Genomic DNA, 15,807 nt, shown 5'->3' with positions numbered 1-15,807 from the left:
TCACCCTACAGAAAGCAGCATGTAATAGGGGGCTGCTCCTAATTCCTGGTACTTCCCAACCTCCACCGTTCATACTTGCAGTCATCCTGGGCTCTCCCAGACAGAAAATCAGGACTCCACTGTCTCCTCATGTTACTATGTGCTGCTTGTCTACCTCATCCACTCCTCAGTCCCTTCCTTGAAGTCCAACGAAGTACATTATCAAGCCAGAATTTGGGGAGTTTTTTTTCTTTCTAATCAGGAAAAGGATTTGCCCCCACCTTGGGGTACCACTGAACAACAGACCTAGTGCCCAGAGTCCATGTTTCTAATAAATATTTACCCATGGAGTTTGAAGTACAGGCTTTTACAAATACATAGGAACAAACGTGTGGGGGGGTGGGGTGGGAGGGTATTGTGTGGGTTATTTAGCCCCTAAGCATCTTTCATGTGAGCCCTGGTGTTCTTTGTGAAGGAGAAAAAGTTGTATGGAAAAGAGGAGAAAAGATGTCAATTCTCCTTAAATTAATCTGTAAACTCATTACCATCCCAATCAAATCTGCACAGGAATTGTTCATAGAACCTGACAAACTGATTTGAACATCCATAATGAAGAGAATATTTATACGAAGAGCTAAAACAATTGTGGGGGGGGACAATGAGGAATAATTTATTATACAAGGTATAAAATCTGTAATAATAAGATGTGATATTGGCACAGAAATAAACAAATGAATGAAAGAGAATAGAAAGCCCTCAAATCAACACATTTAAAGATACTAAATAAATAATCTAAGTGGCCTTTACAAGCCAATGGTGAAAGGATTGACTGTTCAATACATAGTATGGGAACAACTGGCTTTTCATTTGGAAAAAACTAAAATTAGATCCCTACTGCATTCTAAACACACACACACAGACAGACACACACACACACACACACACACACACACAATTCCAGATAGCTCAAACAACTAACATAAGAAATAAAACATAGGGGTGCCTGGGTGGTTCAGTTGGTTAAGCATCTAACTCTTCGATTTTGGCTCAGGTCATGATCCCATGGTTCGTGAAATCGAGCCCTACATTGGGATCTGCGCTGAAATGACAGTGCAGAGCCTGCTTGTGATTCTCTTTCTCTGCCCCTCCCCCACTCAAGCTCTGTCTCTCAAAATAAATAAATATTAAAAAAATAAAACATACTTATAACTACAATGGAAAATATATAGATGTAATTGTTTGTGACTTTGGTGTACAGAAATCCTTTTAAAACAACACACACACAACACCCAAGGCATAAAGGAATGGCTGATAAATCTGAATCTACATCAAAAACACTTCTTAGATGAAAGACACCATCAATAAAGGCAAAAGACAACTGATAAACTGGGAGAAATATATTACTTGCAACATATGTATTAGGTAAAAAATTAATCTCTCTCTCTCTCTCTGTGTGTGTGTGTAAGAGAGAGAGAGAGAGAGAGAGAGATTTCTGTAAATCAATAAAAAGGGAAACAACCCGAAGGAAATATGGCAAAGTATATGGTCAACCTATTCAGGAGAGTTGCAATTAGCCAATAGACATTTGAAGAAATGCTCAACCTCTAGTAATCAAGTAAATGAAATGAAATAAAAACAACTATCAGATACCATCTTTCACCTGTCACCCTGGTAATTAAAAGTTTGATTTTATCAAATGTTGGCATGGAGGTGAGCAAAACGGCTACTCTCATACACTCCTGGGTGGAGTACAGCATTACTGGCAGGAATTTGGAAGCACCTAGTAGTATGTAAAATACACATCTTCTATAACCCAGAGTGTGTAAGATGATTTACTTATTATTTAATTTATTCTATACATATATAATATAATGTATAATATATATTTACTAAATTATTGAAATAAAATGATTTAATAATTTATTTAATATTTAATTATTTAATATTTATTGAATGGATGTTTATTGAAATATCAGCCATCAAAATGTAGAAACAATCTAAGTTCATAAAATAGGTAAATAGTTAAATAAACTGATAAAATTCATACTCTGCAAAATCAGTTAGCATTTTAAAAGATTAAGTTAGGACTTCTGCTTCTGGGAAGACAGAGTAGATATACATTTCCTTATTCCTCCTAAGTAAAACTACAAACTACAAACTAAGTACAACCAAAACCCCTCAACAATATAAATAAAACAACACAAAAGACTCAGAAAGATCGAGGGAGGAAGGAACACCAGCGAGAGGCCTCAGAACTCGAGGAATGACATGTCGGTATGTTCCCTGGATCTCTGTTTTGCTTCATATATTCCAGAGTTGAAGCTCAAAAAGCTTGCAATCTGGAAACACCAATGGGTGCAGACAAAAGCAAAACCAAAAAGTCTGTGCCTCTAACCAAAGGACCAGAAAAGGAGATAGACTAGCAAGGTAGAAAATTCTAGACAATAACTCCTTTGCTTCAGCAAATACCACAGGAAGAAAAAAATGTGGCTCCATCCCCAACCCCACCTGCAATGGAAAGGTTGAAAAAAGACTTCTACCCTTGCTAAGCCATAGCTAGGTACCCCAGGTACCCCAAACCTCCCTACTAGGATGATAGCAGAGAAGGCTGAGTGGGGAGCTGGGATAGACCCACTAAATGAAAAATCAGCAAGGATATAGAAGAACTCAGCGACACCCTCACCCAACAGGATCTAATTTGACATTTATAGAACACTCCATCCAACAACAGAATAATACCCATTCTTTTCAAATGCCCATGGAACACAGACTATGTTAGAGCACATCCTGTGCCATAAAACAAACCTTGACAAATTAAAAAACAATGAAAAGAAAATGGAATGTATTCTTTACCCACGATGGAATCAAAGCAGAAGTCAACAATAACAGAGAGATAACAGGAAAATATCTAAACACTTGAAAACTAAACAGCACAGTTTTAAATAACCTATGGGTCAGAGATGAAATCTCAAGAGAGATTTTAAAAATACATTGAACTGAATGAAAATGAAAATACAACATAGCAAAATTTGTGGGATGCAACTAAATCAATGTTCATTAAAGGGAAATCTATAGCACAAAATACTTACGCTAGAGAAGAGAAAAGGTCTCAAATCAATAATCTAATTTCTTACCTTAAGAACTAGGGGGTGGGGATCAAAAATAGAGCCAAAGCAAACAGAAAACAGGAAATTAAAATGAGAGGAAAAATCAATAAAATTGAAAACAGGAAAACAATTAGAGAAAATCGATGGAGCAAAGAGCTGGTTCTGTGAAAAGATCAGTGAAATTGACAAACTCTGGTAAGACTGACAAAGAAAAAAAGAGAAAACACAAATTACTAATATCAGGAACAAAATGAATATCACTTCAGACCCTTCAGAAGTCAAAAGGATAATAAAGAAATACTAACAACAACTTTGCACACTTGGAGAATTTTGACAAAATTAACCAAGTCCTTGAAAAACACAAACTCCTAAAACTCACTCAATAGGAAATAGATGACTTGACTAACCCTGTAACTATTAAGAAAATTGAATTCATGATTTAAACACCCCAAAAAGAAATTTTCAGTTTCACTGGAGAATTCTACTAAATGTTAATACCAATTCTACACAATCTCTTCCAGAATATAGGAGAGAAGAAAATGCTTCCTAACTTATTTTATGAAACCATTACTATCTTGATGCCAAAACCAGATGACAGTCATACACAAAAAAGAAAACTACAGACCAATATCCCTCATGAATATAGAAGCAAAACTTCTCAACACAACATTAGCAAATAGATTTCAGTAATATGTAAGAAGAATTATATACCATTATCAAGTGGGGTACATTCCAGGGATGCAAGACACTTTCAGTACCTCAAAATAAATCAATGTAATCCACCATATTAACAGACTAAAGAAGAGCAATCACATAATTATATCAATGCAGAAAAAGCACTTAACAAAATCCAGCACCCATTATGATTTAAAAAAAAAGCCTTTCAGAAATAGGAAAAGAAAGGAATTTCCTCAACTTGAAAAATAGCATCTATAAAAAACTTATAACTAACACTAAACTTAATGGTGAAAGACTGAATGCTTTCCTCCTCAGATTAGTAACAAGGCAAGGATGTGTTAAAAAGAAAACCACAGGCCCCACAGGCACCTAGGCCAAGTCACCAAACCAGGGCTTAATCCATAACCTAACTGTACTTTCAACCTCCCTAGAAATGTAGTCTTAACTGGTGAGTCAGAAATTTTCTGATCAGCACCAATGAGGTAATCTGTCACATGGGTTCTCCGTTCCCCAAAGGAAGATGAGGTAATCCACCTAATAAGACCTCCTGCCCTTCTTCTTCTAAGTTACAGTGAACTTGCCTTAAACAATCTTTTCCTTTCTTTTGATAACTTCTTATCCCACCCTCCTTCCTATATACCTACCATTTTGTACAACTCCTCAGAGCTCCCCTCTATTTGCTAGATGGGATGCTGCCCAATTCATGAATCACCTAATAAAGCCAATTAGGCCTTCAAATTTACACAGTTGAATTTCTGTTGTTTAACAGATGTCTGCCTTCACTACTCTAATTCAACATAATGCTGGAAGTTCTAGCCAGTATAATCAGGAAAGAAAAGGAAATGAAAGGCATACAAATTGTAAAGGAAGAAATAAAACTGTCCCTATTTGGGGGCACCTGGGTGGCTCAGTTGGTTAAGTGTCCAACTCTTGATTTTGGCTCAGGTCATGACCTCACAGTTTGTGAGATTGAGGCCTACATCAGGCTCCCCGCTGACAGTGGAGAGCCTGCTTGATATTCTGTCTCTGCCTCTCTCTCTCTAAAAATAAATAAATAAACATTAAAAAAAAAACCACTGTCCCTATTTGGAGAGGACATGATGGTACATGTAGGAAGTCCCAAAGCTACAAATTCCTAGAACTAATAAGTGAGTTAAGCAAAGTTGCAGGATATAAGCATATACAAATAAATGGTATCTCTATATACTAGCAATGAAGAAATGGATGCCAAAATTAAAAATACAATACCATTTACAATTTCTCAAAATGAAATATTTAAAACTTATTATGTGGCTACAATAATAAAGACCTGGTGGTCTTTATGGTCCTGGTGGAGGGATAGATACATAGATCAATGGAGCAGAGTAGAGAACCCAGAAATCAGACCTACACAAATACTCCCAACTGATTTTCAGTGAAGGTGCAAAAACAATTCAATGGAAGAAAGATAGCTTTTTCAAACAGTGCTGGGGCACCTGCACGTAGGCAAAGCGGTGAACTTTGACCTGTGTAGTGGGTTGAATGGTAGCCTTCAAAAAGATATTGCTGCATCCTTATCCCCAGAACTTGTGACTGTTACCTTCCTTGAGAAAAATGGGTCTTTGCAGATGTCATTAAGTCAAGGATCTTCACATGAGAAGATTATTTTGGATAATCCAAGTGGGCCTTAAATCCAATGACAAATATCCTTATGAAATAGACACACAGAGAAAGTGATGTGGAGATCAAGGCAGAAATTGGAGTGATATGGTCACAAGATAAGGAAGCCAAGGATTGTTGGCAGCCAGCAGAAGCTGGAAGAAGCAAGGAAGGATTTTCTCCTAGAGCTTCACAAAGGGAGCACGGCCCTGCTGACACCTTGCTTTTAGACTTCTAGGCTCTACCACCATGAAAGAGTAAATTTCTCTTGTTTCAAGCTACCAAGTTTATGGGAATTTGTTATGCCAGTCTCAGGAAATGAATGCAACCTGTTTCATACCTTAAAAAACAACTTAAAATGCACCACAAGCTAACCTTATTGTGGTAATCATTTTGCAATATATATGTGTATCAAATCATCACACTGTATATCTTAAACGTACACAATACTGTATGTCAAATATATCTCAACAGAGCTGGTAAATGCCTCACAAACTTAAATGTTAAATGGAAAACTAAAATTTTTAGACAAATAAAAATGGACTCTAGAGCTAGATCTTATACTTAATGATCAAAACATGACATGAAAAGTCAATTCACTGAAAAGGATATATAGATAGCAAGTAAGCACATGAAAAGATGTTCACTTGCCATCAGGGACATGCAAATTAAAACCACAATAAGATATCGCCACATACCTATCAGAATGCCTAAAAAAAAAAAAAAAGTGACCACACCAAATTCTGGTGAAGATGCCAAGAAATTGGATCCCTCATACATTGCTGAGAGGAATGTAAAATGATATGGCCATTTTGCAAAAGAGTTTGGCAGGTTACTTTAAAAGCTATATTTGCAACTACTAGACGACCCAGCACATGCATTGTTGGGTATTTACCCCAGAGAAATGAAAACTGCCCATATAAAAACCCTTTTTATGATTGTTCGTGGCAGCTTTATTTATAATAGCCAAAAAATTAGAAACAATCCAGATGTCCTTCAATGAGTGAATGGATAAGCTATGTGTGGTATATCCAAGCCATGGAAAGCTACTCAGTAATAGAAAGGAACAGAATGTTGACACACACAACAATCTGGACGAATCTCCAGATAATTCAGCTGACTAAAGAAATCAAACCATCCCTAATATACTAGATGATGCTATTTACATGACATTATTGAGATGACCTAATTTTAGGAATGGGGAACAGATTAGTGGTTGCCAGAGATTAAGTAGCAGGTAGGACTGGGAGGAAAGTGAGTGTAGCTGTCAGAAAAGGGAACTTGAAAGATCCTTGTGATGATGGAAATCTTCTATATCTTGACTGTATCCATGTCATTGTCCTGCTTGAGATATTGTACTATAGTTTTGCAAGAGGGGCACCTGGATGGCTCAGTCAGTTAAGCGTCCAACGCTCGGTTTCAGCTCAGGTCATGATCTCACTTTGTGAGATAGAGCCCTGAGTCAGGCTCTGCACTGACAGCGCGGAGCCTGCTTGGGATTCTATCTCTCCCTCTTTCTCTGCCCCTTACCCATTCTCTCTCTCTCTCTCTTTCTGTCTCTGTCTCTGTCTCTCTTGCTCTCCCCCCCTCTCTCTCTCAAAATGAATAAATAAACACTTATAGTTTTACAAGAGGTCACCACTGAGGAAAACTGGGTGGAGGGTATGTGGAGTTTCTCTGTATTCTTTCTTTTTTTTTTTAAGTTTGTTTGTTTATTTGTTTATTTATTTCAAGAGAGAGAGGCAGAGAGAGAGGGAGAGAGAGAGAATCCCAAGCAGGCTCCATACCATTAGCACAGAGCCTGACGTGGGGCTTGGACTCATGACCCTGAGATCATGACCTGAGCTGAAATCAGGAGCACTTAACCGACTGAGTCACCAAGGCGCCCCCTCTGATTATTTCTTAAACTGCATGTGAATCTACAGTTATCTCACTATTTAGTTAAAAAAAGAATGAGTTAGATCCATGTGTCCTAACATGGCAAGTTTTCCAAGGTATATTGTTAAATGAAAAAAGTAAGTTACAAATCAATATATATGGTTTAATAGCATTTATTTTGAATACCCACACACAACCAAACTATGTATATATAGAAAAAGACTTGGTAGAGGGTACTCTACACTGATGACAGTGGTTACCTCTGGGCAGCAGAGTTGGGAGGGGGAGAGGATTTTAATCATATCTGGGTTTTTTTTTCATTATGAGAATATATTCATATGCAACTTGTGATTATCCTGGACATAGTTACAGTGTTCTAGGAATCCAAACCTGTTTTGCTTGCCCTAAACTGACCTATCCCTGCTTCACCACCAGAGGACCCAGCTCATGACCCCCTGCCCTTGAACCTCAAGGAAGTGGCTCTAGAGCCTACCTAATTTGGAAAGAGCCCCACCCATACTACCTTTGAAGTATGCAAGTAGTACCTGGAAGGGCTGATATACCCATGACCATGAATCTATCCACTGCTGATCAATGCAACAGTAGTTTTCATAAGGCAAGTTGACAAACAGATATGCAAGTTTCAATCCTGGGGGCAGCAAAGAGCTCCCTACCCTCTGACCCAAAAACATGGCAGTAGTTGAGCCTCTTTGGAAGAAACAGAGAACAGCAGGCATGAGTAACAATTGGATATGTATACTCAGCTGTGCCTGGAGGAGAGCAGACTCATAGTAGGGTGGCCCCTGAGAGTGCATTCATTCATTCACCATATATTTATTGAACACCTACTATATGCCAGGTATTATTCTAGACACTAATAACCACAGTGAATAAAATGAAGTCCCTGCCCTCATGGGGCTCTCATTCTAGTGGGGGAGCAGACGATAAGCAAGATAAATAAATTAGATGTTAGGTGGTATTAGGTGCCATGAAAGAAAACACAGCATGGAAAGAGGATATAAAGTGTTGGGAGTTGGGGGTTGAAATTTTAGAAAAGGTGGCCAGAGAAGGCCTCACTGAGAGGGAAACATTTAGGTGGAGATCTGAAGGACAAGAGAGAGCCAGCTACAAAAATATCCAGTGGTTCTGGATATCTTCTGTTTCCCCCACTAGATCTTCTCCACCCTTCTCCACCCAGCTTTGTGCCCTGGTAGGCTGACCTGTATGGACTGCATCAACAGGTTCCCTTGCCCTCTGGCTTCGGGTTAGGTTTGACCAATGGGAAGCACCTGCAAGGAGATCAGAAAGAAAAAGAAAGTGAGATTTTTTTTTCACTAGCTCTCTCTTTGCAGGTTCACCATGGGTTGGCCACATCCCTCCACCAAAGATCACAGCCCTGAAAGGTGGCCCTCTCCATACAGCAACCTTTCCCTAGTTCCCATAACCACTCTCTTCCAAGATCCTGACTGATACCCTGGGGATAAAAGCATTCTAGGCAGAAGTAAAAACAAGTACAAAGCACAAACCTGCCTGGAAAGCTTAAAGAATGATCAGGAGACAAGCATGGCTGTAATGGAGGAGGTGACAGATGAATTTGTAGGAGATATTGTCAAGGACATAAGGGGGCTCCAGATTATGAGGTTCTTGCAGGCTACCATAAAGGCTTTAGCTTTTTTAAGAAAAAAAATTTATGTTTATGTATTTGTGAAAGAGAGAGAGAGAGAGAGCATGCATTAACTGGGAGGGGCAGAGACAGAGGGAAACAGAATCCGAAGCAGGTTCCAAGCTGTCAGTACAGAGCCTGACGTAGGACTCGAACTTATGAACCATGAAATCATGACCTGAGCCAAAGTTGGACACTAACTGACTGAGCTACCCAGGCACCCAAGGCTTTATCTTTTACTATGAGTGAGATGGGGAGCAGTTGGAGGATGCTGAGCAAAAAATTGACATATTCAAACTATGCTTTTTTAAATGTTTATTTATTTTTGAGAGAGAGAGAGTGCACACAACTGCGGGAGGGGCAGAGAGAGCCAGGGAGAGAGAGAGAATCCCAAGTAGGCTCTGCATGATTAGCATAGAGCCCGATGCATGGCTCAAACTCACAAACCGTGAGATCATGATCTGGGTTGAAATCAAGAGTCAGCTGCTTACCTGACTGAGGCACCCAGGAGTCCCTATTCAAACTATGCTTTAACAGCATTACTTTACGAGAATGGTGATGGGCAAGAGAGGGTGATGGCTTGTAGTAGGGTAGTAGCAATGATAGCAATGGAGGTAGTGAGAAGTGGTTGGATTCCAAATAGATTTTGAAGGTTGTACAGAAGCATCCTCTTCAGTAGAATGACCAGAGCAAAGGCCCAAACCCAAGCACAGAGACTTGTTACCCTGCTTATCATTGCATGTCACTGAAAATTCTGTTATTCAACAAGATTTCAGAAGGCCTTGCATGCAGCATGATTATTACCTACCACTTATGTGAGACACACAATTCTAGGCCAAAGGCCAAACCCAAAAGGTCCCCGGACTATACCTGACTCCAGAACAACTCCAGAAAACTATCATCATGGATTTTCTAACCAACCTGCTTCCCCCTGCCTAAAGCCACAATTCTACAGGGGTCATACTGGGTGCCATTTTGCCTCCTGATTGGCTTCAGTCACTCTACCTCAATCAGCCCCTCCATGAGCTGGCCTAGCCAAGTCACATCAGAATTCTGGGAAACACTGTCCATACCCGACCTGTCCATACCTCCTGTCTCTGCTCACCATCACTCACAGGCTGGTAGCAGACAGATCGCATCCATCATCAACTGAGCAGACAGGGATTGGTTCCAGGGGCAGTCAGAACACAGTGTGGCTAACATCTCAAAGGTACCATGATTTTGATAAGGAATTTTACATTTGCCTGGGAAAGCAGGCAATCCTCAACCACAGGAAGATCATTGGGAGGGAAGAGAAAATAGAAAACTTGGCCCCATAGGCTGAAAGCCCCCTGCCTGAAGCATCTTCTGGGAACAAGAGCACCCTGGCATCTTTGGGTGCATACTGTTCATTCTCGGGATAAGGCCTGTTGCTTCATATTTGTGAACCCCCAGCAAAGGCACCCAGATGGAAACTAGAGAACAGCACATGATTCTGAAAGCTCGCTCCAGAGCCAGGAAAAACTGATGGTATTTTGTTTATGTTCAAAGAAATCAATCCAAAGAGATCAGTCCCACAGCCAAAGTCAGCAAGGCTGGGGAGCAAGCTGCTGCCAACTAGGGAGGGGACGACCTGCACTGGAATCCTAGATCCAAGATTTTCAGGTTGTGCTCCCTTGGGTCAAATTTTTAACTCTCCCAAGACCTCAATTTTCTAACCTGTAAAATAGGGACAATACCTACCTCAGAGTTGCATTAGGAATAAAAATTAGCATCGCATATGGTGTGTGTCTGGCATCGCATATGGGATACCAGCTGCTCACAACATGTTCATTTTCTTCTTGTGCCCAGTTTTGTTGGGCAAGTTCTAGGTCAGTGGTGTGGAGCAACTACATGGCCCCAGTGACCCCTGGTGCCCTTAAGAACTCTCTGAGGCATTCTCCAGATCTTTTGTGTCAATGCTGTTTTCTGCTTTTTACTAAATGGGCGTCCTAGGCAGCTGGCATTTGATCCCAGCAGGACATGGTTGCATGCACAGCTTGGCACCAAAGGGCACTAATGCCTATTAATTAACTGTACGTTTAGCTGACCTGCCTAAGCAGTTGCTTTCATTTCTAGGATTCCAAATCTTTCTTATTCCATTCCAGGTTATTTGAATCCCTTATCTTTGCTCCCCTCTCTCCTCTTTCATTCTCTCAGTCCCTCCTGTCTTCTCCACACTGCTCCTTCTACCTGTCCTTTACCTGCTCTCCATCTTTTTCCTTTCCTTCCCTAGCTCTTTCATGAACCCTCATCCAAAAACAGTGCTTATGGGGAGAGAGCAGTTAAAAGTGGCTTAAGTGGAGCCATGGTTAGGCCTGGAGGAGACCATTCCACTTCCACTTTGCCCTGTTGTACCAGCCCATCCCAAAATCCACTTTCCCACTCATTCGCACTGAGCTTAGTAAGGGGATTACAAAGCCAAACAAGACATGGCTGCTTCCCTCACAGAGCTTCTAGTCTAGTGGGAAAGGCAGACAGCCCCATAGTGTATATGAAGAGCTGGAGAGGGGATGCAGAGGTAGGAAATCTGCTTGCCAGGAAAGGGTCCAGGAAAGTTTCACAAAAGATAGGAGCCTCGAACTGGTCTTGAAGCCTGAGTGTATTTTTCCAAATGGAGAAAGGGGTCAAAAGGCATCCCAGGGGAGGAGGTGGTGCAGAGGTGAGAAGGGCAGTATGTGTTTGGGGGCATTGTACAGCCAGATGGTAAGGTCTAGAAGATGAGCAACAATGAGCCCAGGAAGGAGAATCTAGAGCCAGCTTGCTAAGACAGTGTCAGGTTGATGTGAAGCTGGACCTGCAGGTGGTTAGGATGCAAGTCTGAAGAGGTAGGACCTCATGAATGTTGGGAAGGCACATGATGAATGCTGTGTTTTAAGAAAATAATTCTGGAAGGCAGAGACCAGAAGAATGGAGGCCAGTTAGGAGGCTGCTGCAATGGTCCTGGCACAAACTGAGATCCTGAACTAAGGTGTTGACTGTGGGAATGGAAATGAAGGGGCAGAGAAGAGATACCACTGGGGCCTACTTCTCTAGCTCTGGCCTTTATCCTGGATTCATTCTTCACCTTTCCCCCATTCCCCAGTTCCTTCTCCTTTGATAATCTTTTTTTTTTTTTTTTTTTTTTGAGATAGAGAGAGAGAGAGAGAGAGAACAAGTGGTGGGGAGGGCAGGGCAGAAGGAGGGGCAGAGTGAGAATCCTAAGCAGGTTCCTCGCTCAGTGCAGAGCCCAATGACACATGGCTCAATCCCACGACTGTGAGATCATGACTTGCACAGAGATCAAGAGTTGGACGCTCAACTGACTGAGGCACCCAGGCGCCCCTCCTTTGACAATCTTAATGGATCCTGGGTCTCAGCTCTAACTCCCACCTCAACGTGGATTTATCCTAAATCCATACATTGAGATCCGACCTGTCATCTGGCCCTGGGACCAGATTCTTGCTGCTGTCTAGACAGTCTCAAGTAACCAATTCATCAGCATGTTCAAAACTGTCATCATGGTGCCTGCACACTAGTCCTAACCCAGCTTGGGAGAACCATGCACCTCATTACATTATGGGCTTCGGGGGCCTAACTTACCAACTGAAGGATCATTTTACTTCTTTGTAGGGCAAACATAATTTCCAAGTTCTAAGCCACCAATTTATATGTTGACTTAGAGGACTCAAGCACATTCACACCTTGGGGAATGCCTTCCTTCAGTCACTCACTGTCAAGTTCCCCAGCAGTGGTCCTCAGCCAGGGGTGGTCCTTCTAGCCCCTGGAAGTATTTGGCAATGCATAGAGACATTTATGGTAGTCACAGTGACTTCAGGGTACTAGTGACATTTAGGGCCCAGGAATCAGGATGTTAAATATCCTGCAATGCACAGGAACACCCCACACTGCAAAGAATGGTCTTACTCTAAGTGTTAAGATTAATCTAATTGAGAAACACTGTGACCATGAGCTCAATGAGAGCAAGGACTCTATTTTGTTCTTTACTGTGTTCCCAGCATGTAGCAGAGTACACAGCACATGAGGGTGTGCAGTAACTATTTGTTAAATTAATAAATCAACTCACCCCTTTGTATAACCAACACCTACTGTTGGTGCTGGGGATAGAAAAATGAACGAGAATTGGGCAGTGCCTTTGCACCTTGGCTAGCCTTAGCAGGGTAGTGTATAGACAATCTTGAGATGGGAGGCCAAAAGTCAAGAATGCCTCACCTTCTATAACTACCACCAGGCCCCTTCCTAATAAGGGCAATGCATTGCCAGTTATATGCTGAATTGAAAATTCATTCATTCATTCAACCAACACTTGAATGCACATGAAACATTTTGCAGCACTTGCAAGACATCTTGCTGGAGCTGGGCTGGGAGGAGTGGAGGGTTGAGATGGGGGCTGGAAGTGGAGTTGGGGCCTGAGGGGTTCCTGCCAAGCTCAGGGCAAGAGCAGACAGGCCCAATCAGACAGTCTCTTGGGACTGGGGGGGGGGGTGGGTCTGGTGTGAATGGAAATATGTGCCACATGGCCTGAATTGCAGGGGCCAGCCTCAGGCTCCCACAGTCCCAAACAATTCCAGATGGATTTATTTATAACTCCCAAACCAGAGGCAGCTCTCAGCTTCTTTTCTTCACTCTCATCCCCACTACTGGAGCAAATCTTGGCCGCCCCTTTCCACTCCGGAAACCAGCAGGAGACAGGGAATGTGCCCTACTGCTCCACCACAGCCGCAGCCTGGGCTTCTGGTCACCGCCTGTCCCCTAGGTGGCAACAGCAGCTCACTGTGTGGGTGTGCCAACAGAGTGGCCATACCCACTCCCACCCACTTGGTCATCTGGGCTTTCTCAGACCAGTCACTAAATGGGTAGTATGAGCTGGGCACATTCACAGAAACATAAGTTTCTGTTCCAGACCTACCTCTGCTTCATAAAAACCACAGTCATACCCATGTCTTCTCATCCTTGGTCTTCAGGAGATTCTGAGCTCCCTCCCCTCCTCCACCTTCTCCCACATGATACTGCTTCTCACCATATAGGCTGCCAGAGGCTTTGGACTCTTTTTCAAAATGGAAAACTGAAGCTCAGAGAGGTTAAGTAACTTGCCCAAGGTCACACAGCATGTTAAACAGCAGAGCCAGAAGCCTAAAGCTCTGAGCTCTGTCCCTGACACTAGTGCCTCTTAAACCTCAAGTTTCCCAGTGTATGAAATGGGGCTAGTGTTTGGCAGGTGGTCTGGTTAGAAGTGTCAGTTCTGGAACTGCTCTGCATGGAGTGTGTGATAGTTCTGTCATTTACCACCTGAAGGACCTTTGATGAGTTCCTCCTCCTCTCCTCACCATAACTCAATTTCTTTATTTTCCCTTTGAGGATTAAAGAGATAATGGGCATAAATGGTTAGGATAGTGTCTGGCCCACAGTAAACCCACAACAAATAATAACCAATTTAATACTTTATTACTCAATTGCATCTTTGTAGAGCTCATGGTTCCCATCTTTTGAAATATGGGCCAGGCCCCATACAAACTTTGCCTCCTGACTCCTCACATGCAGGGAGAAGTAAACTTGGGCCTGGAGAGATTGAGTGACTTGCCTAAGGCCACACTGGAACCCAGCTCTAGGTGATTCCAAGGTTACAGATTCCATGCTTCCTACAGAGTCTGCAGGATAAAAGCCCCCTATATGTGTGTCCTTAGATAATTCTTTGCCCTGATTCCCCCTCCCTTCCCTATCTTGCCTCCTTGAGGACTGGCCCAAAAGCTTCTTCCTTCCCAGAGGTTCAGCCCACCCAGCTGAACCTGAGGATTTTGGTGGACCCAAGCAAGGCCTGTGAGTATTTCAGGCTCAGAGGAGCCTGGTGGCACTGGGGCTGAGGCATTCCCACTTCCCTCCTCTCCTAGCCATGGTTGGAATTGGTGGCGGCTGGAGAGGACAGGGTGGCAAAGCAGACAAACTCTCCAGAGTCAAGCTTCTAGATGCCCTGTATCTGTTTTCTGCACATCCTCTTTTCTCTCCAAGTTACTTGGAACCAAGGTCTGGCAAACCCACCTCTGCATCCAAAGGTCTAGACAAATTCTCCTGCAGCTGTTCAGCAACACATGACACCAGATTTCTGCCCCAGTGGGAGTTTTCGGTGTTCTCACATCCTTTCTGTTTGTTGCTGTGCAAGTAAACATGCATAATTTCTCTATGTTCTCCCATCCCTCACCACACATCAATACTGCCAGTGACAGCATGAGGGAATAGTACAACCTCTGAGCACATATGGGCAAGGGAATCAGTAAACACTTCTCTCAATTGAACATGACTCACCAAATGGGCTCCAAATCCCATCAACAATTAGGCTCAATCTATCTATATTCCCCTCGTCTTTTCAGTGGGTTTCCCAACATGCTCCAAATTCCTGATAGTCCAAGAATAAATGCAGAGTTATTTAATAAATGCTCAAAGGGGCACCTGGGTGGCTCAGTCGGTTAAACATCCCACTTCAGCTCAGGTCATGATCTCGCAGTTTGTGAGTTCAAACCCCATGTCGGGTTCTGTGCTGACAGTTCAGAGCCTGGAGTCTCCTTTGGATTCTGTGTCTCCCTCTCTCTCTGCCCCTCCCCCACTTGCACTCGGCCTCTCTCTCTCTCTCCAAAACAAACATTTTTTTAAAAAATTTAATAAATGCCCAGAATGGAAAGGGTATTTAACAAACAAACAAAGCAACTCTCTACTCAAACAAAGTAACTCTCAGAGTTTGTGGACAAACTCTGCCATGGCAGCTCCTCTCTGCTTCCAGCACTGACACTTAGGAAAGCTTCCTCATCAGACAACGGTATTGGCCTTTACCTCTGAAGCTACCAGATCTACAGC

General features: G+C 42.3%; 1 protein-coding gene across 9 annotated transcripts in view; it reads right to left on the bottom strand.

The window, feature by feature from the left end:
• The window catches only part of NHSL2 (NHS like 2), a 270,707-nt gene that overhangs the window by 139,402 nt on the left and 115,498 nt on the right, over window positions 1-15,807 (bottom strand). For 8 of the 9 annotated variants that reach the window (XM_053202471.1, XM_053202474.1, XM_053202476.1 and 5 more), the window contains exon 2: window positions 8,501-8,569. The exons of the other annotated variant lie outside the window; for it this stretch is intronic. In XM_053202471.1, coding sequence (XP_053058446.1) covers window positions 8,501-8,569 — 69 coding nt within the window. The remainder of the gene's footprint in view (window positions 1-8,500; window positions 8,570-15,807) is intronic. 9 annotated transcript variants of the gene reach the window in all.

This window comes from Acinonyx jubatus, chromosome X (genome assembly GCF_027475565.1).
Source record: "Acinonyx jubatus isolate Ajub_Pintada_27869175 chromosome X, VMU_Ajub_asm_v1.0, whole genome shotgun sequence".
Taxonomy (NCBI): Eukaryota; Metazoa; Chordata; class Mammalia; order Carnivora; family Felidae; genus Acinonyx; species Acinonyx jubatus.
This window is presented reverse-complemented; position numbering and strand designations above follow the sequence as displayed.